The sequence below is a fragment of the Corticium candelabrum genome, chromosome 1, assembly GCF_963422355.1.
Source record: "Corticium candelabrum chromosome 1, ooCorCand1.1, whole genome shotgun sequence".
NCBI lineage: Eukaryota > Metazoa > Porifera > Homoscleromorpha > Homosclerophorida > Plakinidae > Corticium > Corticium candelabrum.
The window spans coordinates 5,152,155-5,176,206 of NC_085085.1; the positions used below are offsets into that span (position 1 = coordinate 5,152,155).

At 40.3% G+C, this 24,052-nt stretch overlaps 4 protein-coding genes and 1 long non-coding RNA gene across 7 annotated transcripts in view; 2 read left to right on the forward strand and 3 right to left on the reverse strand.

Annotated features, from left to right (window-relative positions):
- Positions 1 to 2,095, reverse strand: part of LOC134185566 (uncharacterized) — a 4,605-nt gene extending 2,510 nt beyond the window's left edge. The window contains exon 1 of the mRNA XM_062653384.1: positions 1,738 to 2,095. The gene's annotated coding sequence lies outside the window, so the exon portion shown is untranslated. The remainder of the gene's footprint in view (positions 1 to 1,737) is intronic.
- A 645-nt stretch (positions 2,096 to 2,740) lies between these two features.
- LOC134188760 (uncharacterized) lies at positions 2,741 to 7,593 on the forward strand. The gene is made up of 7 exons (XM_062656954.1): positions 2,741 to 2,864; positions 2,939 to 3,016; positions 3,132 to 3,158; positions 6,413 to 6,475; positions 6,527 to 6,601; positions 6,894 to 6,966; positions 7,047 to 7,593. The coding sequence occupies exons 1-7, from the start codon at positions 2,823 to 2,825 to the stop codon at positions 7,385 to 7,387; spliced, it is 699 nt and encodes a 232-aa protein (XP_062512938.1). The 5' UTR covers positions 2,741 to 2,822; the 3' UTR covers positions 7,388 to 7,593.
- A 958-nt stretch (positions 7,594 to 8,551) lies between these two features.
- LOC134185597 (uncharacterized) lies at positions 8,552 to 11,091 on the reverse strand. Of its 2 annotated transcripts, XM_062653423.1 has the most exons (7): positions 10,924 to 11,091; positions 10,737 to 10,858; positions 10,588 to 10,678; positions 10,112 to 10,279; positions 9,701 to 9,895; positions 9,481 to 9,639; positions 9,179 to 9,291 (listed from the first exon to the last, which is right to left on the reverse strand). In XM_062653423.1, exons 3-6 carry the CDS (start codon positions 10,604 to 10,606, stop codon positions 9,539 to 9,541), a joined length of 483 nt encoding a protein of 160 aa, XP_062509407.1. In that variant the 5' UTR covers positions 10,607 to 10,678; positions 10,737 to 10,858; positions 10,924 to 11,091; the 3' UTR covers positions 9,179 to 9,291; positions 9,481 to 9,538. The 2 variants fall into 2 exon arrangements, with proteins under 2 accessions (XP_062509415.1, XP_062509407.1); XM_062653431.1 differs by lacking the exons at positions 10,588 to 10,678; positions 10,737 to 10,858; positions 10,924 to 11,091 and adding an exon at positions 8,552 to 9,111 and having other exon boundaries at positions 10,112 to 10,484.
- Positions 11,092 to 11,188: 97 nt separating this feature from the next.
- LOC134185609 (uncharacterized) lies at positions 11,189 to 17,940 on the reverse strand. Of its 2 annotated transcripts, XR_009970804.1 has the most exons (6): positions 17,870 to 17,940; positions 17,727 to 17,804; positions 12,069 to 12,199; positions 11,925 to 12,007; positions 11,362 to 11,502; positions 11,189 to 11,307 (listed from the first exon to the last, which is right to left on the reverse strand). It is a non-coding gene; the product is annotated as an uncharacterized LOC134185609 (long non-coding RNA). The 2 variants fall into 2 exon arrangements; XR_009970803.1 differs by having other exon boundaries at positions 11,201 to 11,502.
- A 1,627-nt stretch (positions 17,941 to 19,567) lies between these two features.
- LOC134183220 (uncharacterized protein K02A2.6-like) lies at positions 19,568 to 23,979 on the forward strand. The gene is made up of 2 exons (XM_062650736.1): positions 19,568 to 19,852; positions 19,904 to 23,979. The coding sequence occupies exons 1-2, from the start codon at positions 19,721 to 19,723 to the stop codon at positions 23,792 to 23,794; spliced, it is 4,023 nt and encodes a 1,340-aa protein (XP_062506720.1). The 5' UTR covers positions 19,568 to 19,720; the 3' UTR covers positions 23,795 to 23,979.
- The last annotated feature ends 73 nt before the right edge of the window (positions 23,980 to 24,052 follow it).

Here is a 24,052-nt window from a genome sequence, read left to right on the forward strand (position 1 = left end):
ACGATTCCTCGTTTTGGAGAACTTGAAAAATTTCTACCTAAATTCAAGTTTGCGGGGACGTTTAGACGCTAGGTATCCGAGGATAAAATCTTGACAGTGTCGCTTTAATTGTACTACGATAGGTGCCATATGTCAGTGATACAAAGGAGTATTATATTAGAAGGATTTGTTGCTGTCACATAGTCATCTCCTTTCCTTTCTCTCATAACGTATTATAGATGGGTTGGTCTTACTACAGTTGAAAAAGGCTTTTTCTCAGAAAGGTTTTCTATTTTTCAGTGAACATCCACCATACATATACATGAGTGACATCATGCAATATTATAAGACTGGTTTAGAATGATTCCAAGACTTAATACTCACAGGCAATGCAATTGAATTACAAATAACCATACCTCTCCACAACAGGTGGCTGTCAGAGTGACTTTAATTGTAGCTAAATGCAGCTCTACCTGCACGGCAGCCTCTAAAGACTGGCTATAGAAATTCTAAGGAGGACATAGAGAGTACTCGTTCAGACAAACTAGTTCCAACTACGACCTTATAAACATTTCCTGCTAGCAGGAACAGTGATTGTGGCTTCTGGTATGTACATGTACTTGTACTGGCTGCACGCGAGCCTCTAGAGTCATGGGTTGGCAGCTGGCCTTATTGCTCACAATAACAAATATATATCATTTACCTGAGACTAAATACTGTAGGTATCTAACTGCATCCTTACTTCATCAACAATATATAGTAAATGCATGTAGAGATAGATTACAAAAAATCAATAGCTACATGTGTGTCTTATGGATATCGGTGATAGCTTCATGCGAAGCTTCAATATAAATATAGCTACAACCTTATGAGTGTGGGACCAGCTAGTGGCTGGTGCTCTAGGTTCTTGTGTTGGTGCTGGTGTGTGTCAGTGTTGGTGTTGCTCAGGAGGTAAACACCCAGAGTCTGATGTTACTGTAACTGAAATATCAACAAAAGATGTAGCCTACATACAACACAAAGCGTAAAACACAGCCTACTGCACACAATTGATTAATGGTCTGAGGTAACTCTTCCATTTTTTGGATGATGGAAGAGGTAGGTGTAAGTGACAGTCACACAAATGAGGGAGAGTGAACTGTTCATTCAGAACTGGTGGGAAGTTTACATTGTTGCAACTTTTTTTTATTAATTAGCTGACTGTTAAGCATTTCTAAAGCTACATAGTTGCAATTGGTCACTGGATATTTCCAGCCAGACTAGAGAGCTCTCTACTCTACTACATGACAATATTATGTATAAGTAAATTATCACTTTACAACAATTGCATTCCGCAAAGGTGCTCCATCACCTCCCGTGTTTATTATATTCCGGCACTCTCAGGTGCAGACAAGACAATTGTGCTGCAAAAGGTTTGACAATTAAATGTGCCCTGATTTCTGAAATCAACCGCAACTCTAGAGCTACTGTTGAGGGCAATGAAGTAGCTGCTTGAGACGAAGCGTTTTTTGACTGCGCATGCACCTATACTGCGAGTTGTCTCGTCGCTTCTCGGGTATCTTTCCCATCTGACTACTGCTGGGTGTGTCAGTATGTAGAGAGTCTGCAACATCGTCCAAAGTGATCTGCAAGAACTAACTAGCTACACCCACGAAATAGAAAAACTAGGCTCAACCAATTATCTAGCGTCTAGAACTCCGATCCCCGGCGTGGCTTCCAGTATGTACGCGTATCTAGGCGCACACCAGTGTTACTCACCGTAGTGCCAATACTGTGAACTGCTCCGGATAGTCGTCGTTGAGACACCGACACCTCCAGATCTTTGTCCGGACGACAAGTCGAGTAGGAAGCCAAGAAGAAAAGTGATCGTAAGCAGCATACTCTAGTCAGGCGGTAGACCACGAAGTAACGACTGTCTTTCCGTGAGCAGGAACAGCTATGATTTCAGTTTAGGTTTCCCGTCGGGTATTCGGGGTGGGGCTTGCTATGCAAACCACAAATGGCTTCTATTTTTAACTAATTGCCTGTGACCTATGGCATCAATAGCTTGTTTACCGTGACTCCGGATCTACTGTTACTGACACGGAGATGTTTTACTGTGAGTTACAATACGTGCAAAACACGAGGAAAAGGAAGAAGAAACTTTCTAGAAGAAAGACGGGATGCAGGAAAGATATCATGGAGAGCTCTAACATCACAAATGAGATAGATGACGACTACGAAGTGACGGAAGTTGATAGTGATGTCGCATTGACCAGCCAAGTCCAGACGAACACGACCAAGCGTTGCTGAACGCATGAAGCTTTGCACTAGAGTAATTAATAGTCATGAAGTAATCGACATGGCATCTGCTTACGTGACCACTTATCTGTAATCAATATCGTAACCATAACGTTCTAATAGACTATTGGTCTTTGATATGCAAAAACCTTATCCTCCTGGGTGTGTCTTATTTACATGCTATGTTTAGCGTCTACAAGAAATCCTGGCTCTTGCGCTTTCGAATGATGCCAACATCGTCGCTTACCGACGAACGACACAGGAGTTATAACGATTTTTTAAGTACACAGTGAACGCGAACAGAGAGTAGGTTAACGGGGTAATTACTCGATATTGCGAGGTTTCGTTTTCAGAGTCATGTAAGTTCTACTGACGAGCGACTAAAATTATTTGTCAAGTCTTTAGTCACATACTTGTTGAAATGTAGTGTAGTTAGCGTGAGCTAAGTTTTGAATAATAATATGTAGAGATGTATACGCCTAGCTGTATAGTAGCGCACACTAGGCTGAATTACTTTACATTTGCTTCCGACGCCCCTGCGAGTCACACGGTGTGAGATCGAGATGCGTGGTTCTACTTTCCTTTATACAACTGCAATGTTTTTGGTAAAAAAGGAGTTGTAACGAGAGTTGTATTGTCCATATAATTATGCTCTGTTTCGTACATTACGGTTCTTTAGGGTCTGCTACAACAACACTTTATTCTATGTCAAGGAATTGAAGACACTGGTTGTTTTGTCTCACAACTGTTTCATGCGGTACGGCAGTATGGATTCATGCATGCATGTATACGCAAAAAAGCTGTAGACTTTCTCTAGCCGTATCTATAGTAAATTAATGGTATAAACTCTACTGATTTTCTGTTGTTGCTAGGTGAGCAATCTTTCCGCAACGATGGAGGTAAGCAAAACAAATTCCGTACGTTTGTGACCGTATATAGACTGACGTTATAGGCCGAATACAGGTAAATGTACTAGTGCCAGAACGCTCATTGGATAAGGGTCACGTTCCTGTAACGACGCAACACTTCCTAAGTCCGTTCTAAGAATGGAGAGCCCGTGGAAATGTGGTTACCAGAAGACATATAGGGTGGAAACAACAATATTGCTATCATCCTGGATTGTCATACTAACAATCGATAAATGAGCAATTAGAGCAGCAATGGTTGCTACCCGGCCCTACTATCTATCTACTTTAGTACGTCAGGGTCTGTCCTGTTCAACAGTTTTCTGGCATTCGAACTGGCCAGAGAAGGCATTGAAAATGTGACGGCGGCGAAATGGAAGAAGTGTGTCGCCCACATCATGCAGAAAGTGGAAAACTATTACAGAACGTCAGACGGCGTGGCAGAATTAACAAGCGGTAGAAAGAGTAGTAGGTGCGGAGAACTCTTCAAACAGTGAAGAGATCCTCCTAGGAGACGACGAGAATGACAACATGATTAATACAATTAGTCTCGTAGGTGTCATTTACTGGCGGAACTTCGTTGGTAATGCATGGGAGGGGTCTCGTTCCGGAAGCATGCTGTATCTACTAACCCCGGATCAATAGAGTTAATTTGTCCAGAGATCTGACTCCACCTAGTCACGATCTGACTCCACCTAGTCACGTGCGTTCGAATGATTTTATCAACGGCGTAGAGGGCGTACTTGCAGAGATACGGGAATTTTCCCCACGAGCTGAACGGACTCTAGTTGAATATATTTTGTGTAACCAGATTACTGTCAAGGTTACTGTAGCACGGTTGAGAAAAGATGAGTATGCTGTATGGCGAACATGCAATAGCATCATGTAGACAGCCTCTGAGAGCGCATACCTCGATCCGTCCAGACCCATTTGTCTAGGACACGTAGGTAATAGTTCTAGAGCATGGTTGTACTTACGGATCTATCAATGTTAGCGACCCGAAGCCTGAGAGCTTATCAACGAGGTTTAGATCGCGTAGTATGGCCTCGCAAGCCAGGCTCTTCCGCGCTGAACTACTGTATTCCCCGTAAGTCCGTAGTGAGTAATGAAGTAGACGTCACACCAGGTGTGCTCATTAGGGCACTAAGAGCTGCTGCAGTTGGACCATGTTACACCAATTATCTTAAATGGTTCCAGTTGCTGATCCGTTGGTCTTACAAGATAATTGGATACTAGCCATTGCTCGGCCTCCACCCGTTTGTCTTTGATGTGCAAAAGTATTATTCTTCTGTTTCGTTTGTAGGAAGGGCTTAGATAATTTGATAAACAAAAATGCCAGACCTTGCGGTTTCTAGCGACACCGAGATCATTGAGAAAGTCCAAAAAACAGCGGAGATAGTGATGATTTTCAAAGTTCACACTCAGGGAAAACAGACAATTACGCGATGGGAGGAGCTTTTACAGGCAAAAAATAATTAACTTATACACTTATCGTTGCTATCTATAGGTGAGCGCTCTTTCAGGAACAATGGAGGTAAGCAAAATAGATTCCGGACAACAGTAGAGTACCGGATCAATATAGGGGACGTTCTCAATATGAGACACTGCTTCAAAGGAGAAAACCATCTAAGCTGCTAGTTTTCGCTGAACAAAGTGTCTTAGTCATGGATAGGCTAGTCAGTCAAGAAGGGCACGTATCTTCTTTGTTTGATTGATGTTGGAACCAAGTTCGCGCTTCTCGCGATCGTCTGTGCAGTAAGTCTAGAGACGCCAGAAAGGAGCGGGTGGCACCATCTAGTCGGGACACCCGTATTGTTTGAAGCGACACAATGTCGCGTTCGGTTGTCTAGTAAATATAGCTATAGATTTTATTTGACTACCAAAAAGTAAGACAAAGCTGTTTATTTCTTCTAGTGATTAATCAAGTCCTCTGTACTCAGTTACAGATCTAGAGCTTTTGCACTGTTGTGCTCGTCTGCATTGTCTACCTAGAACCCAGCTGCAAAAACAGCTCGTAGTCTAAAAATGACTAGAATCACCATATTTGTGTTCAAACACTTTGTAGCATCTCTTGGTTGCATAAAAACACTGGGTTCTTGGCAAAACCGATCGAATGTGGGTGAAGCCTTAGATGCACTAGGTGTAATGAAGTACGTGTTTAGATATAAAGGTTAGTTCCTTTTTCACGCAGTGGATGTTTCTAGCAAGATCTGGACTGAGGATTTATGCAACTGCAAGTCGCTTTGACTCTTTACTAGCTTAGTTAGGATAATTCTAGATTATTCATGCATGAGATCTGCGTGTTGTTTGAAGTACAAGAAGCTATGGTCGTGCTGATGAGTGCAGTACCTGGTAAGAAAAGTGTACATGGAAATGACCATGCAGAAAGACAAAGATAACGAGGACGACGTGGGTTTAGCACTTTATATATATATGGCGCTCCATATCCGATCGGTTTTGCTAACAACAGAGAAAGGTTTCTATGCAAAAAAGAGATGCTGCAAAGTTTTAGAACACAAACATGCTGATTCTAGTCATCTCTAGACTACGAGCTGTCTTTTTGCAACTGTTTTTTAGCTAGTTAGACAATGCAGTCAACAGCTATAGTATGGAATTAATATAAAAAGCTCTCTTCCTGAGTACAGAGAACTTGATTAATCACTAGAAGCAATAAACAGCTTTGCCTTGCTTCTTGAAAGACAAATAAATTCTAGGCAATGCGACATTGTCTCGCTTCAAACAATATGAGTGTCCCATATTAGATGCTGCGACTCGTCCCTTTTCTGTCGTCTCTGTAGGTAGAGAGGAGGAGCACGAAGTGACGATCTTGGCTCCAACATTGAAGGTATGAAGTACCCCTCTTCACTGAATACCCGATTTTTAATACCAGAGGCGCTAAATTTGTACATGCATGGTGTAGGTCTGGAAAGGCGTACGTAGGAAGAACGAGCATGTCTTAGCATGTGTTTTGCCTACCTGAACATCAGAGTTACATCTTCAGTGTGCATTTATAAGGCGGCCGATATGCAGAGAACTGACCTACTAAAGTCAATGGAACTTTGTTTGTGATGGCAGTTTACAGTACTTCACATAAACGTGCACACATACAATGGCAGCGCGCGCGACGATTCTTTGTAACCCCATGCACACTTATGATGGTACACATTTTCAGTTTACACATACGTGATTATGGGCAATTTTCAAAACACTCAATTTAAATATAATAAATTGACTGAAATTTCGTACAGAAGGGGTTTGGTGATCTGAGGAGGGATCTACAAAGTGAAAGAGAAGAAAGGATCAAGTTGCAGGTCGCAATGCATGGCTAGTCTGTTTCCTGTGTAATGACGTCGACGGTTTAGGTGGACAACGTGGAACTTCGCCAACTCATCATTCAGCTTCAAGCAGACAACGCGCTTCTCAATCGCAGTCTATCTGTTAGTATTTGTGATTTAAATATATCTCATTATAAATACAAATGTCGTACATTTTTGAGTCTATTATGAGTGAAGATGTGTTGACACGCTATTTTTCTCCAGTCAAGGGACTGGCAGAGAGGGTAGGGATGGTTATTGTATGGTGAGATGGTGTTTGTAGTGCATGTAGACACTAGAGCATGTGCTCGTTTGGTAGATGAAAGAACTGGAGGATTGGAAAGAAGAGGTAGACAAGCAAAGAGACGTGAAGTGAGTAGTGTTGTGTGGGACTGATTGTTGATGGTTGTTGCAGTGGACAAAGAATGAGAGTAGAGTGACTGTTGCAGCACATCTTGTAGGATATTCAGGTTGGCAGTCTATATCAGGTGAGTGTGTTTTGTTGTTGTATGTTGTTGTGTGTTGTTTATTATGTTGTGTATATTGATGTACTACATGTTGTGTTGAGGTGTGATAACCTACTGGCAAACAAGCAGTCCATCATTCTTACTGGGTGCCATCACCTACAGCAATGGAGCTCTTACAATTCCATCTGATGGTGTTTACTATATTTATACACATCTCTACTTAAAAGCCAATATTGGCGGTGCCATTTATCCTTACATCAGAGTAAATGGCAATCGTGTTTTGTACATTGCAAGCTACCATGGTAATGGTGAACAGAAAACCAAGCACGCTGGTCTACTTCAGCAGCTGAAAAAAGGTGATAGCGTTGACATATATGGTGGAGGATATGAACATTACATGGGCTCTACTCATTCAGTTTTTGGTATTTTTAAGATCGACTAGAAGCATGTTGTTGAGAATGGGAACGTCAATTAATTAAGTGATAAGTGTGAGTGTCAAATGACTTCATGTGATCAAGTAATTGTAGTTGTGAGTGTGTATGTTGGACTGTAGTGTGCCCATGTATTCAAGCCTAATTTTTGTTTGTCTCATTTCTATTTAGTTCCATTTCTATATTGTTAGCAATAAATGTTCATTGAATCCTATTATCAGGGCATGACACAACTGGTTTTCGATACAGTTAACATGCTCTCCACAATATGAAAGTTCTTTGCAACCATGCCTAACTGGTAATATGAGTTGGTATGCAATATTTGAGCTAGAGACAACAAGATTTGCTTGTTGAGCTAGAGGACACTGTTGTCTCAACATAATCGATATACTCTCTTGGAGATCCTCTGCTGTCAATAACCACGCCTTGGTAATGCGCGTTAGACCAGATCGGTTTTCGATTCGTTCCTAGAGCCCTGAAAGCAGAAACTGAAAGATGAACTATTTGCTCAATCTAAGTTGAACAAAAGGACCTGCATACTTACTAAATGGGTCAGAGTGTATACTTACAGTGTAAACATACCTTTGCGAAGGCTTAGTAGTCATACTGCATGTAAGTATTTAGCTATTCATACTTAGCTAAGGATCTACTTCATGTATTGTCTTGGTTCCTTCTAAGATCTCCTGACAACGTACGGATTCCTGGCCAGGGCTCATTATTTAATACACAATTTTTACAAGAGCATCGCTTGTAATATATTCGTTGACGAAAGTAAAAAAGCCTTAGACCATGATAATCATATGATAACCTATACCTACAGTATGTACATACTAGCTTACTTGCCTTTTCAGTGCTGGGCTTAATCCGAAGAGGACCACAGCCAAGAGCATGGACACCAAAAATGTCCAATTCATGACCGCACACACAACGGACTAAGTGTGGGGGTGCTGGAAAAACCGGAATTCCCAAACGCAAACGCAAAGAAGTCATATATATATATATATATATATATATATATATATATATATATATATATATATATATATATATTATGTCGCTGCACTTATACACAATTAAGTACATCAAGCAATTAGTATAAATGTGATTTCAAATCTAGACCAAAAAGCAGACAAACAGCTGAGACTAGAACACGGCAATATATACATAGATTTGTAACCACAATCAACATAATCTATTTATGTTCTATAATCTCTAACTACAGGTACAAGAAATCCCAAAATAGAGAGATGACTATTACTGCAAGGAATTAAAATACATTTTCTTATGATGTCAATGCATTGAATAACCACCAGATCATCAACTTCCTCCACAGGAAGGTAGTGGTAAGCTAGGGGTTCATCAACACATAGCTTTCTTATAAAGGCATCACTAGACGATGAAGCCTCTTTGCAGATATTCATTTTACGCTGATGCAGTAGTTTTAATACTGCAAATGCCTTAGCATTATAAATGCAAAATTTTGCAATATATCCAAATAGCCTCCTATTTATTGACTGTCACTTCAACAAGACTGCTATACGTTGCACCCATTCGCTGCTAACTCTGGCTGTGGAAGACTTCATGCTTGATTATAGCCCTTGCTGTTGTCTTCACTTGCTCAGTAACTGATGCAATGGCAAATCGTATAAGTTCTTGTTTTTCTCTCCACGTTAAACTCTCTTGAGCCATAGGAAGAAAAAAGTCAATGTTTGGTGCCACTTGTAGAGTGTTCTTTCTATACAGTTGCACGCAGATACAATTCTTACATGACCCATATTTTACAAAATATATCAGTTACATACCTGACAGATCGATGCCTACGAAGGCGTAAATTCACAGTGAAGTTGTCAATGACATCATCCAATGACAATTTGCATCTTGACAACTGCTGCCTTAGCAGAAAGTTATCAACAATCTGAAAGATAGCAAATCAACACAATATATTTCTTACAAGTCACTCAGATTCATCATAAAATGGCTACCTAGCTAGTATATATACATACATACATACATACATACATACATACATACATATATATATATATATATATATATATATATATATATATATATATATATATATGTATATGCATCAATGCAATACCTGATCTCCTACATTCCTAGTGCCTGAGTACAGATAGCCAATTGCCTTTAGCATATTCTCAAATGGAAAAAATGGAATTGCACCACAAAGGTCCAGTATTTGACACCTGTTGAGATAGATGAGTAAGACTGTGTACATTCATTGTCATGGCAGAGAAACCTGGCAAATAGAGACAATCAAAAAACATATTAGCTAGAAAAAACACTTACATATTACTGACCATAAAGAGACTCCATTTTATAAACAAAAAAATCCAAAAGAATGCCTGCTAATTTTATTTCATTTTCTGTTGACTCCGACAACAAAATAGTAATTGCAGTTATCAGAATAGCAAAATGATGAAAGTGATCAACTGGCAGATATGGTTGAACCAATGGAAGCATGAAGTACAGCATAACATCATGGAACTCTGTTGCTATACAGATGTGACACAATTGATGAGAATCATGAAATACACTCACACACATGCATGCATGCATGTGCACACACACACACACACACACACACACACACACACACACACACACACACACACACTAACACAGGCACATAAACAACAAACACATGCACACAAACACACAAATACACACTCCTGTATGCCATATTTATTACACCAAGTATATAGAGTCACCCTTGAAATGCTTCATGTCTTCAAGAGATCTAGGTTTTCTTCCAAAGTCGTGGGGAACACAAATTCTTGTCAGCTGAACATCAATTTCACGTTGATGTCTTCCAATGTAAAAAGCCTTGTGGTGAAATTCCGATGAGAACCAAAAGAAAAGTAAATGCTTGAAAACTCCTATATGCAAGGAAGCAATGCCAATATGTATTGGAATACTTATACCTCAAATGGTTACATGACCATCTTCAAAACGTAGCCAGTATGTTTCGCAGTGTTTTAAAATGTCAGTGGCAGGCTGCATCTTCCAATTCCTCTTTTTACACTAACTGACAACTACATTCAGAAATAAATCAATCATTCATACTGGCCTAGTCTAAAAGTTGGTGATGTTAAAAAGGTATTAAAATATCAATCAATTATATATATATATATATATATATATATATATATATATATATATATACTACTCTATGTTCAATTAATACCTTCAAAAACTGCATGCATATAGTCAATTGGTGCATCATCCGGAACACTTAGTAATTGGCAGAAAACTGACCTACCCTTTACTCCACACACCTTTAACAAAAAGCCTGTTTAATAAATATACAATGTGTATAATCAAAGTTTGACCTACACGAGCTCCTGTAGCTTCAGCTTGTTGAACATGAAGGTCGACTGACTGCTTCGTTCCCAGGTCGTAATGACCAATGGATAGACTTGAGTGTGCTCAACTCTGCTTCCAAGATGAAGACATCGCTACAAAGAGATTAAATAAATCAATAACTGTAAAGCAATTAAATGCATGTTTGCAAGCAACTAACACTGCATCCATATGATCCATTGTATTGTGTTTGATTCAACAGCTGGGCCTTTGCAGGAAGATCTGCCACCAGCTGTAAAAGGTTTACTTGGAAAGTAACCTTTCTCTCTTCTAAGATTTGGACTGTTATTCCTAGCCGGTACACATGCATGCATGCACGCAAGGGTAAATTTACATACACACACACACACACACACACACACACACACACACACACACACACACACACACACACACGCACACACACATGCATGCTTGCAGACGGCTGTACCTTCAGAAGAAAGTTGTTGCAGTTCTTCGACAAACGACTTCTACAAAAATTTTCATAATGGGCTTGCTGCAGCCACTCCAAATAGCTGCAAATGTCATGTTGTCAACATTATACCTGTTTATGCACATACTGGCCATGTTTCTGTCACAAATCACACTATGCAACTACCTGTACTTGGGTGGCAATTCTGAGACAGAACACATTAGAGGCCACATTGATGACTTTGATGACTTAAATAGAGGTGCACCATCTGTATTTACAACCAATGAAATCGTATTGTCTCCCACACTTCTCTTGATTTCTTTGTATCTATATGTTAACATACAGTTTTAATTAAAATCTTTCACTGAGAGCCAAGCATATAGCAAATATATCCGTTTTTTGCTCATTGCAAGCTAGTAAGCTATAAAACAGCTAGCACATTCAAATAGAGTGGGCATGCAAAAAGACATCGCTAAAAGGTTTTCAAGTCTTTTGGACTCCTCTAGCTGGTACAAGTCGCTGGGGATAAACTCAATGTTAATTTACAATGCGCGATTGTGATTTAATTGTCTCTGCATTGAGTTTTATTGGTAATATTTTTAATTGATGCTGTAATTTATTCTAGGTACAAATTAAGATTTCTTTTCAGAAAACAAAGAAATGTACATACGCATGTACATACATACATGCATACACACAATCAACTGAACATTTACATGCAGCCCAGAAAAACTTTTAATGTCATATACCTTCTTCCATCATGGAAATTCTATGTTTATTATTTCGACAACCCATGCTTGCTGTTCAATTCCACTAAGTGTAATGATCGTGTCTGACAAAAAGCAAGAAACTATCAAAGAGGGGCTTGAAATGTTGAAAAGACTTTTGCCTACCTCTGCATTCTATGGTCGGGGTTGTACAGGTGGGTCCTGCATTATTTATGACAGATGACAGCACTGCTGAATGAGAGGCTCTTCAATCTAGCTGGAAACCATCCCGACTCCTCTTATGCATATTCCATTTCCTACAAAGAAGATGGACGTGGTTACACGATGGAAAGAACAGAATTCCTCAAAAAGATCGTCTGTACTTGATAAAAATGATTAAAGGTCTGGTATACTCAAAGTCAAAAAATGAGCTAAATGGCCTGTATACTAAGCCTCGAAACGATCACATTTCGATCTATTCGGTACCCACATTTCCTTCAACACATGAAGTCACCCTGGCCGAGAAGGCGTGAACTGGCTATATGTTACAGGCATGCTGATATAACTAGAGGTAACCACACCTATAATTACGCCGAAGCAGGCATCAAGATTGTAAAGAATTTGATCTTTAATAATATAGAACACAGCAGAGATTGTGGTTACATACATAATCTTTCCCTGATAATATTAGTCCTACGGCCCACAGCAGAAATGCAGCTGTTTTTCTAAGTTCCGTAGCCCCAACAGTCCGATCTAAATTTTATTAGCTAAATCGCTAGTCTAGGACTAGAATGACTAGAATAGGCTGTTTGTTTGTCTAGAGTCAAAACGAAGTGTCCTTTCCTAGAGAACGAGAGCGTCTCTAGTCGTCACCTAGTTGTCATGACAACCTACACTGCCATTGTCTAAACCAGCTTCTCACTTGCTAAAACAGGTTGCTTCGTACTTGATTATTCATTATTCTGCTGAAAATCGAAGCTTAAAGCCTCACGTTGGTGCGAGTCAAAAGTTCCGTGTTTATTATCCGGGACATGACAAAGTGTAACTCTGTGATTCTACTGCTGTTACAACTGCAGCTGCAACGTTAACTGCTACAGCAACTACTACCAGAACTCATACTACTGAGTTTAGGACCAGAACAAGAGCACTGGCCATTCAGGTCAATTAAATTTTCACAGCATGCGGTATAGTCTATCTGTAAGTACCGGTGAGTCGGAAGTCATCATCCGGTAAGTCACGTGCAGTTCGCATAGCATGCGTTGTAGTGACGGTAAACACATCCATGAATTACATGTTGCATTACATCATCCGTATAGTACATTGCTGCTTTAGTGTGGTGCAATCTAGGAATGATGTAATAATAATATAATAATAATGTAATAATAATATAATAATAATATTTATTTCTATCGCATCACCACAGTAATGCGGTTCCCACTGGGGCAGACTAACACACGTACAACACACAGCTAGTGCTGTAGCTAGATATTCTTTTTAGGGCTAAACGTGTACTCTCACTACAACCCTCACTTTTACAAGTGTTAAAATTTCTCTCACTGTGCCTACAACTCAACTATTCAACTGAGACGCACTACTTTCATTTTTCCAAATTGTCTTTACTTGTAAGTGTCCGGTTGAGTCAAAGTCATCATCCGGTAAGTCACGTGCAGCTGTGGCTGTCGTACATCAAAATGGTAGGTATTCTTCTTGATTATATTCGTTCAACTCGAACAGGTGATTGGAAGTTACACTTGCTGACTATACGAAAGATGATACCCTGGTTCTTTGCTTACGACAGAGTAAATTATAGCCGGTACCTGACGCTCTACTGGTGTGAAATGACTGTTTTACCTAAGACTCATCTAGATGCCCATGAGGAATTTCGTAAAGGCGAATTTTGTGTGCAACGCAGTAACTGGGCATTTAGGCAAATTCCAGCAGACCAAGCAAATGAACAAACTATTAATCGTGACTCGAAGACCAAGGGCGGCATTATAGGTTTTAGTCAAAAACCCGGAGCAGTCCAGAAATGGATTGCTAGCGCTCATCGGCGTGCTGAGATCTCCCAAAACTGTTTGGACATGGCAGGACTGTGCGAAAACACAAAGAGATTGCACAAGGATTGTGGAGCAAACCGTATCAAGAAAGATGAAGCTTCTGTACAGGCTGTTCTTGAATCAATCAAAACAGGAAGCAATCCATTTGCAGTTGAAGACATCACTAATCTTTTTAGTACTTCGTCTGGTGTCGTTGTCACAGATCACATAGCAGCAGATATACTAAATGCTTACACCATCGGAGAAAAACGCTTTGTTCATTCAGTTTGTTAACGAAAGACTGAAGTCCTCAAAAGGCCTGTCCATACTAGACCAGAATGGATCGCGATCGGATCGCGATCCAGTTGCCATTGTGGACAGGCCTAAAGTTAGCTTTTACGATCCTCTTCCCAAACTGAAGCTTAAGCACAGGTAAAAACAAAATCTGTAAAAGTGAAAACACATGAAGTAATCGTGCGTGCTGATCGAAGCCTATTTGCTAGGTTACTAATTGTAGCACAGACTAGATCTTTAAAAATGCGTGATGTTCTTTGCTGCGAACTGGGTCCTCTCCCTTGGTCTCTAGCGTCAGTGGATGAAAGCTTGGCAAATACTGCAAAGTCAAAACTGCTCGATCTGTTAGAGAAAGACATTCCTCCTGCTAAAAATGTGCCTGGCAATGCTGCGTGGATGATTGATGCCATGGCATTGCTGCAAAGTTTACGTACAATCCCAGCTACATTTGCAGATCTTGCCATGAAGGCGTTTGATGTAGATACAGCAGCTTTCTTGTCTGGTTCTGCTTTCAAAAGCCGAGGGAAAAGTCTGGTTTACAATTGCTGCAATCGAATTCGCAATTATGTGATGGTATTCAACGACTTGGTGGTACATTTAGTGTTTCTGATGATTTGTTTACTGTATGCGAAACGTTTCTTGCCAGTTGTATGGATCAAAGACGAATTCCATTAATGACTGCAGGTACGAGCTGTTCTCTGTAAAGGGTGCACAAGGCGACAATCTTCCCCCAAACCCAGGACGCACTACAGATGCACGTGCAGAGAGCTAACTATCAAGCTGCAGTTTGGGTAAGAGCTCTTCAAGCCAGACCGGTTGTACCCTCTCCTTGTGGGTATGGGTGGGAAATTGCGAATGATCAATTAACAATGAAATGGATGACACGGAAACCAGCACCTGATGACCTACTGGTTTTAGTCAATTGCCGTTGTCATACCGGATGTAGTTCACGTCGACGTTCTTGTGTACGTGAAGGGATGCCTTGTACAGATGCTTGTGGTTGTGAAGACTGTGACAACCAAACCGCTTCATGTAGACGTGAAACAGACAGCGAAGGGAGTGATGATGAAGCAGAGTTCTAGAGCAGCCGACTTACCTTTAGCTAGTTGTTAATTTGCTTCAAGTTTGCTGCACACATAGTAATAATATAGACTAGAAAGACACATTTAGATTATTTTCTTTATTTTGACAAAGTTAAAATACTATATAGTTAGACTACTAACTTGATTAGATAAGATGGATTAGATAAGATTGCCGTTTTGAGTAATAAACCTTGGTTGCTATGGCAACACAGAGTATTTTGGTTCTAGTACTTTGGACACTCTTTCAGACTAACTAATGCTAAATTTGCACTCTTCTATGTCGTTTGTCAAGATATCAATAATAAAATTTAGATCGGACCGTTGGGGCGACGGACTTTTGAAAAACTGACCGTGGGCCGTAGGACTATGTAGTTCCATTGACTCTGTAATAAAGGCAAACATTTGAGTCAAATTGTATGCCTTTATTCTGCTGATACTGACTCAAATCTGTCCGACTCACATAATTTAACCAGATTAAGAGCAAAATTTCTGCTACATACAGACAATCAGGACACCAATCTAAAATGCAATGACCTAAATGAAGACTCGGACGTCCAACCTACAACAAACTCATTAGCATCAGCATCTCAAGAACTGAAATCCAAACTCAGACCAATAACAGCTGATATGATTGAAAAATTAGATTCTGAAGATCAGCAGTTCAGAGATGGTGTGCAAAAATTTGTCATGCGATATGAAAGTCTCCAAGGCCCCAGATCTATTGCCCGACTGTTTAGCGCACTACATCAGTTTGGATGGGTATTTGGCGGTCATTCCATATGTCGCCATGGTGTCTTCATTCAAAGAGGGAAACGAATTCCAGTGCAAGCAACCTCAGCTGGAAGACGAAAGTATGGATCCAAGAGCAAAACAAAAACTACAGCAGGACGTCCCGTAAGTTCTATGCTCGTCGAGTCCAAAGAAAATGTTACACAAAGCCGCCATGTAATTCCACTAAGAAAGCCCAATCAAAATCAAGGCAAAAGGCCTCACTCTTTGAAATTAAGTATACAGAAAGGCTGCCAGAATGCTGGGAAGTGGTAACAATAGTCAAAACAGAGACATATAAAATAACGAGGTAGACAATTGAACAAGCAGGTCAACCTAAGATGATTTAGTTAATTAATATTTGACATAGCCAGCAGTACTGTTACATTATCATTGATGTTGCCATCTATCACTTTGTTTGTCTATCACTTTGTTTTTAATTCTTGCACAGTTACGTAAACACTGTATTTCTGAAACAAGATGTGTGTGCCGCTATATTTCTCAACGTGTGATTATGGATAACCATCAGTTAGTTGCAGATTTTTTGCACTGAACCAGAAGCTCTTCTGTATTCTCCCCAAAGTGTAATAAGCTATGCCCTTGTATATATTGTCTGCTACATACAGTCTGCTATAAAATGTATTATGTCATTTGCTCAGTTAAAAATAAGTGTACAATACCATCTAAATAGTTTTTGTGAAATGAGTCAGTTATTAGAAAATGTGTCACCAGTATATTCTCTGCACCTAGATACATGCATTTCCGGCACATTTAATTGCTCATTCTAGTTGTTGCAAATGCAACTATTAGAACTGTTCATAAAGTGTAGCACAAAGAAACAGACGGATTTACTCTTGGTATAACCCGCTATCCCAAAGGTATACATACACACACACACACACACACACACACACACACACACACACACACACACACACACACACACACACACACACACACACACACACACTACTCCTATTCGTAAAAACTTCGTTCCTAATTATGACTGCTATCGATTCATTACTTTGATAATTCTAATTGTAACACATGCACACGCATGCACACACATGTACACATACACACAAACACACACACACACACACACACACACACACACACACACACACACATTACATATATATTGTCATCCATGTCGCAACCATATACCGACCAATGGCATGATATGCATTTCAAAATATAATGCCAGTTGGCAAAAAGTATATCCAAAATATATCACTTGATTTGTAATGGTTATCAAAATGTCTATAGATTATTTTATGTACGTGTTTATACCAACTAGATAATGATAATGCATAATTAAAATTAATATATCATATGCTGTCAATTTAATAGTATATATAGTGTTTATCTTCTAAGAAATCTTTTGGTACTAGTAGTAGCTGTGAAATAGAATTAAGTTAGCTGAATACTTTGCACTTTTAATTAGTAATTGCATATATATTATATAATTGCATACATAAAATAGATTTGCAATAACTAGTACACAATGTGATGTATGCAGTGTATGCAACAGTGTAAATATTGCCGCACAATTCAATCCAGGCAATACACACACCCAAAAAAGATCTCAAATCAAATAAATTTGTTTAACCGCAGGAAAACAGTAATCATTACAATCATTTATAAATTATAAATCACTTTACCTGCCATCCAATATATTTGAAGTCGATTTGTGCCGAGAAAACAACGTTCAGCCGACGCGACGTTCAAAACTGGGGCCCCTTTAATTAAATGAACAGTGCAGGTTACTGCTCGAAAGATTCGCAAAAGGCAGCAGTTCGTTTACGTCAAAATCGCGGTTGTAACATGTCTATTGACTACCGAGAATCAAAGCTGCGCCGCGAGCCTCGTACGAACAGACCACGTTCGCTCCAGCGACTACTAAAGTACAGCTAGTACACTAGTTAGCCTCGACCTCCCAGACCTGTGTAGCGCCGATACAAAATCGTCCTCCACGGGTCTGCACGGGTCTGGGATGGTACCGCCTCTTCTCAATATATTGCGGTTGGTCCTAGGACCAGCATTAGTGTTCAGTTTCATAATGCATACCTTTCCAATTACAGCTTAATCAACGAAGACATCTCATGCATAGCTGCCGTCTACCAAAGACTACACTGTACACAAACGACGACTTGTAGTGCTCTCTTCACGCAAACTCACGTCCCTACACGTCGTGGTTTGTATTCTGCGCCTGTAACGACACCTAGTAGAGCCGTTTGTTCGAACCGATGCTCCGACATCCCACTAGCCAGCCAGCTGCATTGTCAACGACTTCATGATCACGTCTACTACACATAGCTATATAGTCTTGCGGAGAATTCACGGCGAAGTTTTGTCGCGATTTCGCGGCAAGTCGCATCGAATCCGGACGATCAAGTCACAGCGGATGCGCGCATCGCGAATTTTCATCGCGAATTCGAAGCTCCACGAGCGACTAGCAGCTACTCGCAGCGGATTCACGGCGATCAGACACATGCCGATCGCGTCCGCGGCACCACTAGTACAAGAAAGTGCTTCCTAACGTCCCGTTCGCGTTCCCTACTAACACACAAATGATAAAACCGTAGCTACTGTAAATACAAAGGTACCCGTGCAGCAGGATGCGACACGATGTTCTAGCGCGACATGTCTTCGTCGTTCTTGTATTACGACCGTAATTGGAAAGGTATGCATTTATGAAACGGAACACTAATGCTGGTCCTAGGACCAACCGCAATATATTGAGAAGAGGCGGTACCATCCCAGACCCGTGGAGGACGATTTTGTATCGGCGCTACACGGGTCTGGGAGGCCGAGGCTATACACTAGTAGTAAGTCGTAACCTCGTCCCAAAAAAATTCGCGCGACGCGGTGAGCCGGCTGGCTTATTCCGACTGCACCCGGCGCATCCTCACACTGTAGATGAGAGAATTAGAACGGCGTTACCGTAGTACGATAGCGGGTGTGCGTCCAGCCGCATACTCGGTCAATTGAATAAACAAACTCCCGCGCATATCATTAATATTTCAGGCCGCCCAAGTCTTAGCCTCGGAGTTCCAGACCAGAGAGCGCGCGAAGCGCGCGAACTCTAGTCTGGACGAAGTAGATACTAAAGTGATTTCGAAAGTATTTATCAAAAGCGATGGTAAATGGTGTCTAACAGCGTAGGATCGTTTTACCTAGATCAACATATTATTTCGTAAATGCCATGAAATCTCACGAAGAAAGAAGAGACGTCTGCCGTGTTTGCGGCGATATCTTGGTAGACGGCATGAAACGACGACTCTTTGATTCTTCGGCAGACCGCTAGCTAGTCTAACCGCTCGACCAGTTGTCAAAGGTGATGGTCTGGCGACGCTGCTGTGCATGTCCTGTCACCGCAAGCTTGAAAATATCGAAGAACTGAAGCTGAAACTAAAACTAAGATGTGTGTGTGTAGTGTGACTGAGTATGATACTATTATTAGCTACTATGATGTCACGCGAGTGCATGAATGAGCATGCGTAGAGAGTGAGTCATTCGAGACTTATTCACCGGTTGGGGTGTATCTACTTATATAGAGTCTGTATTCTAACGTTGTGTACAAACGACTATAGTAATACGTGTCTGGTGCCTTAATACGAACCCGATAACGCTACATGGTGTCAGGAGTTAAGGTATGGCACAGTCACAGTTGCAAATACCGATGCAATTTGACTTCAGCAAACCGGAGGACTGGGAACGCTGGATAAGAAGATTCGAAAGATTTCGACAAGCATCAGGATTAGCAGAGAAGACAGACGAGACACAAGTAAGTACGTTGATCTATTCTATGGGTGACAAGGCAGAGGATGTGCTGCAGACGTTAGGATTGAACGAGGAGCAGAAGAAAGACTACAAGACCGTAAAAGAGACTATGACGAGCTTCTTTGTGAAGAAAAGGAATATCATTTACGAACGCGCGAAGTTTAATCAAAGAGTTCAATTTGAAGGTGAACCAGTGGATGAATTTATTACTTCGTTATACAGTTTGGTAGAACATTGTAGTTATGGAGAACTTACTAACGAAATGATTCGGGACAGATTGGTAGTTGGACTGAGAGATGCAAAGTTGTCAGAGCAACTTCAACTTGATGCGGAGTTGACGCTTGAAAAAGCAGTGACAAAGGTAAGACAATCGGAGTCAGTAAAGAAACAACAAGATGTAATTAGAGCTTCTGCTGAAACAACGCAAGTAGCTAGAGTAAAGTCTAATCAAGTTTGGAAGGACCATAAGAAACTAGGAAGTTACACAACGGCAAGGAAATTTTTCCCAGCGGAGGGTAGGAAACGCTGCCACAGATGTGGGAAAGTGCCAGAGCACAGCAAGAGTCAATGTCCTGCTAAAGACTGTAGATGTAAGAAGTGTGGTCGAATGGGTCATTTTGCTCAAATGTGCAAAACGAAAAAGGTTTCGGAAATACACGTATCAGAGAAGCAGTATCTTGATTGCATTACTAAGGAAATTTCGTCAGCAACAAATAGTAGTAGTAAACATGAGCCTTGGACGGTGACACTGTTAGTTGATGAAGTTCCAATAAATTTCAAGATTGACACCGGAGCAGATGTGAATGTTCTTCCTGAAAATATAGCCAGAAATGTTTTCGGAACAAGGTTGAAGAAGTCTATACGCTGTCTGAAAGGACCGAATCAGAAGCCACTAGAAGTATGTGGACAGATAAAATGTAAATTGGAAAAAGGAAGTCAATCAGTTAAAGAGGAACTGTATGTCATTAAAGGTCTCAGGAAACCATTAGTAGGACTTCCTACGATAAAAGCTTTGAAACTAATCACGAGAGTTGATCAAGTAGATGTAGATCACGAAACGATAGATAAACATCCGAAATTGTTTAGTGGGTTAGGAGTTATGAAGCGAAAGTATAAAATAGAGCTGAAAGAGAACGCACAACCATATGCTCTATCAACTCCAAGAAGAATTCCTATACCGCTATTGCCAAAGGTAAAAGAAGAATTAGTTAGGATGGAGAAAGATAATGTCATTCAAAAAGTGGAAGAGCCAACAGATTTGGTTGCAGGAATGGTTGTAGTACCTAAACAGAATGGAAAGGTGAGAATTTGTGTCGATTTAACTCAGTTGAACAAGTGTGTTAAGAGAGAGAGACACATTATGCCTAGTGTTGATCACGTGTTAGCTCAGTTGGAAAATGCTGTGGCATTTTCAAAACTTGACGCAAACTCAGGTTATTGGCAAATTCTATTGACACAAGAGTGTGCACCATTAACGACATTTATCACACCATTTGGTAGATATTTTTTCAAACGTTTACCTTTTGGTATTACTTCAGCTCCAGAAGTATTTCAAAAGAGGATTTCACAAATTTTGGAGAACTTGAAAGGGGTTATCTGTCTAATGGACGATATTTTGGTATTCGGTACTAATCAACAAGAGCATGACTGTAGGTTGGAAGCGGTGTTAGGAAGATTGCAGGAAGCTGGAGTTACTTTGAACAAGGAAAAGTGTCTGTTCTCAAAACGAAGAATAAAATTCTTGGGTCATGTAATTGATTCACATGGAATTAGTTCAGATCCAAACAAAGTTTCAGCAATTCTGAATTTAAAGGAACCCAGAAACAGAACTGACATTAGGAGCTTTTTGGGAATGGTCAACCAACAAAGTAAGTTTGTAAAAGGATTAGCAACGTTGACTGAACCTCTCAGAGCATTATTGTGTGGTCGAAATGCTTGGATCTGGGATGATAGACAAAGGACAGCGGTAGCAGAAATCAAGAAGAGATTAAGTGAAGCCCCCGTACTAGCAGTCTATAATCCAGAGAGAGAAACGAAAGTCGCTTCAGATGCTTCTTCGGTAGGACTAGGAGCAGTGATTGAACAAAAACAGAGCAACGGAATTTGGAGAGCCATAGCATATGCATCACGTTCATTAACACCGTGTGAAAGAAAATATGCTCAAATTGAAAAAGAATCTTTAGCTTCAGTGTGGGCTTGTGAAAAGTTTTCATGTTATCTTGTAGGCAAGACTTTCACGTTATTAACCGATCATAAACCGTTGTTGACTTTGTTCGGACGAAAAGAATTGGATGAACTACCACCACGAATTCAGAGATTTAGAATGAGACTGATGCGATATGAATACAAGATAGACTATGTACCAGGAAAAGAACTAGGAACGGCGGACACTCTTTCTCGATATCCAGTTGATGAACCTACTGAGATTGATCACGAATTTGTAGAAATAGTCGAAACGTGGGTTAACCAAGTTATGGATCATATTCCTGCCAGTGATAAAAGATTAGAACAAGTTCGGCAAATGCAAAAAGAAGATTGGTTATGCCAACAAGTAAGAAGGTTTACAGACGATGGTTGGCCAGAGAAAAGAAATCTGCATGGAGAATTGAAGAAGTTTGCTGCATTGTCTTCGGAGATAACTGTGCAAAGAGATATATTGGTAAGAGGACCACGATTGATAATTTCCGACAAACTAAGAAGAGAAATGATTGAGAGAATTCATGAAGGACATCAAGGCATTGTAAAGTGTAGAGAAAGAGCTAAAGCTGCGATATGGTGGCCAGGTATGAGTAAGGAGCTAAAGGAGTATGTTTTTTCCTGTCCTGTATGTTCAAGAGAAAGACGTAATCCCATAGAGCCATTAATCACAACACCTTTACCTTTACTGCCTTGGCAAAAGATTGGAACAGATCTTTTTGAATTCAAAGGATCGCACTATCTTCTTGTAATAGACTATTTTTCTCGTTATATAGAAGTTGTAGAAGTTCGAAGCATGACATCAGCTCAGACCATCAACCAATTAAAAGCTATATTTTCTAGACATGGAGTTCCAGAATGTGTGGTTTCGGATAATAGGACACAGTATACATCTGAAGAATTTAATATATTTGCAAACGAGTATGGATTTAATCACGTTACGTCAAGTCCAAAGTATCCAAAAGCCAATGGAGAAGCCGAAAGAGCGGTGAAAACAGTGAAGACGTTATTACAGAAAGCCAAGGATCCATATCTTGCATTACTGTCATATAGAACAACACCGTTAAGCAATGGATTTAGTCCTTCTCAATTGTTGATGTCAAGAAGGCTAAGGTCAAATTTACCTATGTCAGTGGAGCAAAGAAAACCTGAAGTTCCCAACATGCAACTTTTGAGGAAGAGAGAAGTAGATCAGAAGAGAAAGAAGAAAGTCACCTATGACAAACGTCATAAAGTGCAACATCTTCCTTTATTAAAAGCGGGAGATTCAGTATGGATTTCTGACAAAACAACAACGGGTACTGTTCTAAGAGAAACGTATCCAAGATCGTATCTTGTTTCTACTCCGAAAGGAATTCTTCGTAGAAATAGGAATCATATCCGAATTGAAAGTGAAGAAGAGAGAAAGATGGAAGGAAGTGAAGAAGAGAAAAAGATGGAAGGAAGTGAAGAAGAGAGAAAGATGGAAGGAAGTGAAGAAAGAATTGAGAGAAGATCAGAGCCAGAGAGAGAACAAAGGACGAACTTAGAGTCAAATGTGAGAGAGGAAGATCATCAACCATGTCATCAATATGTTGGTAATCAAGGTAAAACGAGTCAGAATACTTCTGAGATGCAAAGAAAGGAGAGAGAAAATACATTGGAGACTCAGAGAGATCTGGTGGCGACTCAAGATGACAAAGATGATCAAAGAACGATTAGAACTTGGTCTGGGAGACAAGTTAGGAAACCAAACAGGTTGGATCTTTGAGTTTAACAAAGAGGGATGTAGTGTGACTGAGTATGATACTATTATTAGCTACTATGATGTCACGCGAGTGCATGAATGAGCATGCGTAGAGAGTGAGTCATTCGAGACTTATTCACCGGTTGGGGTGTATCTACTTATATAGAGTCTGTATTCTAACGTTGTGTACAAACGACTATAGTAATACGTGTCTGGTGCCTTAATACGAACCCGATAACGCTACAGTGTGTGTGCAGAGTCTGATCAGATCATTGTTCTGGC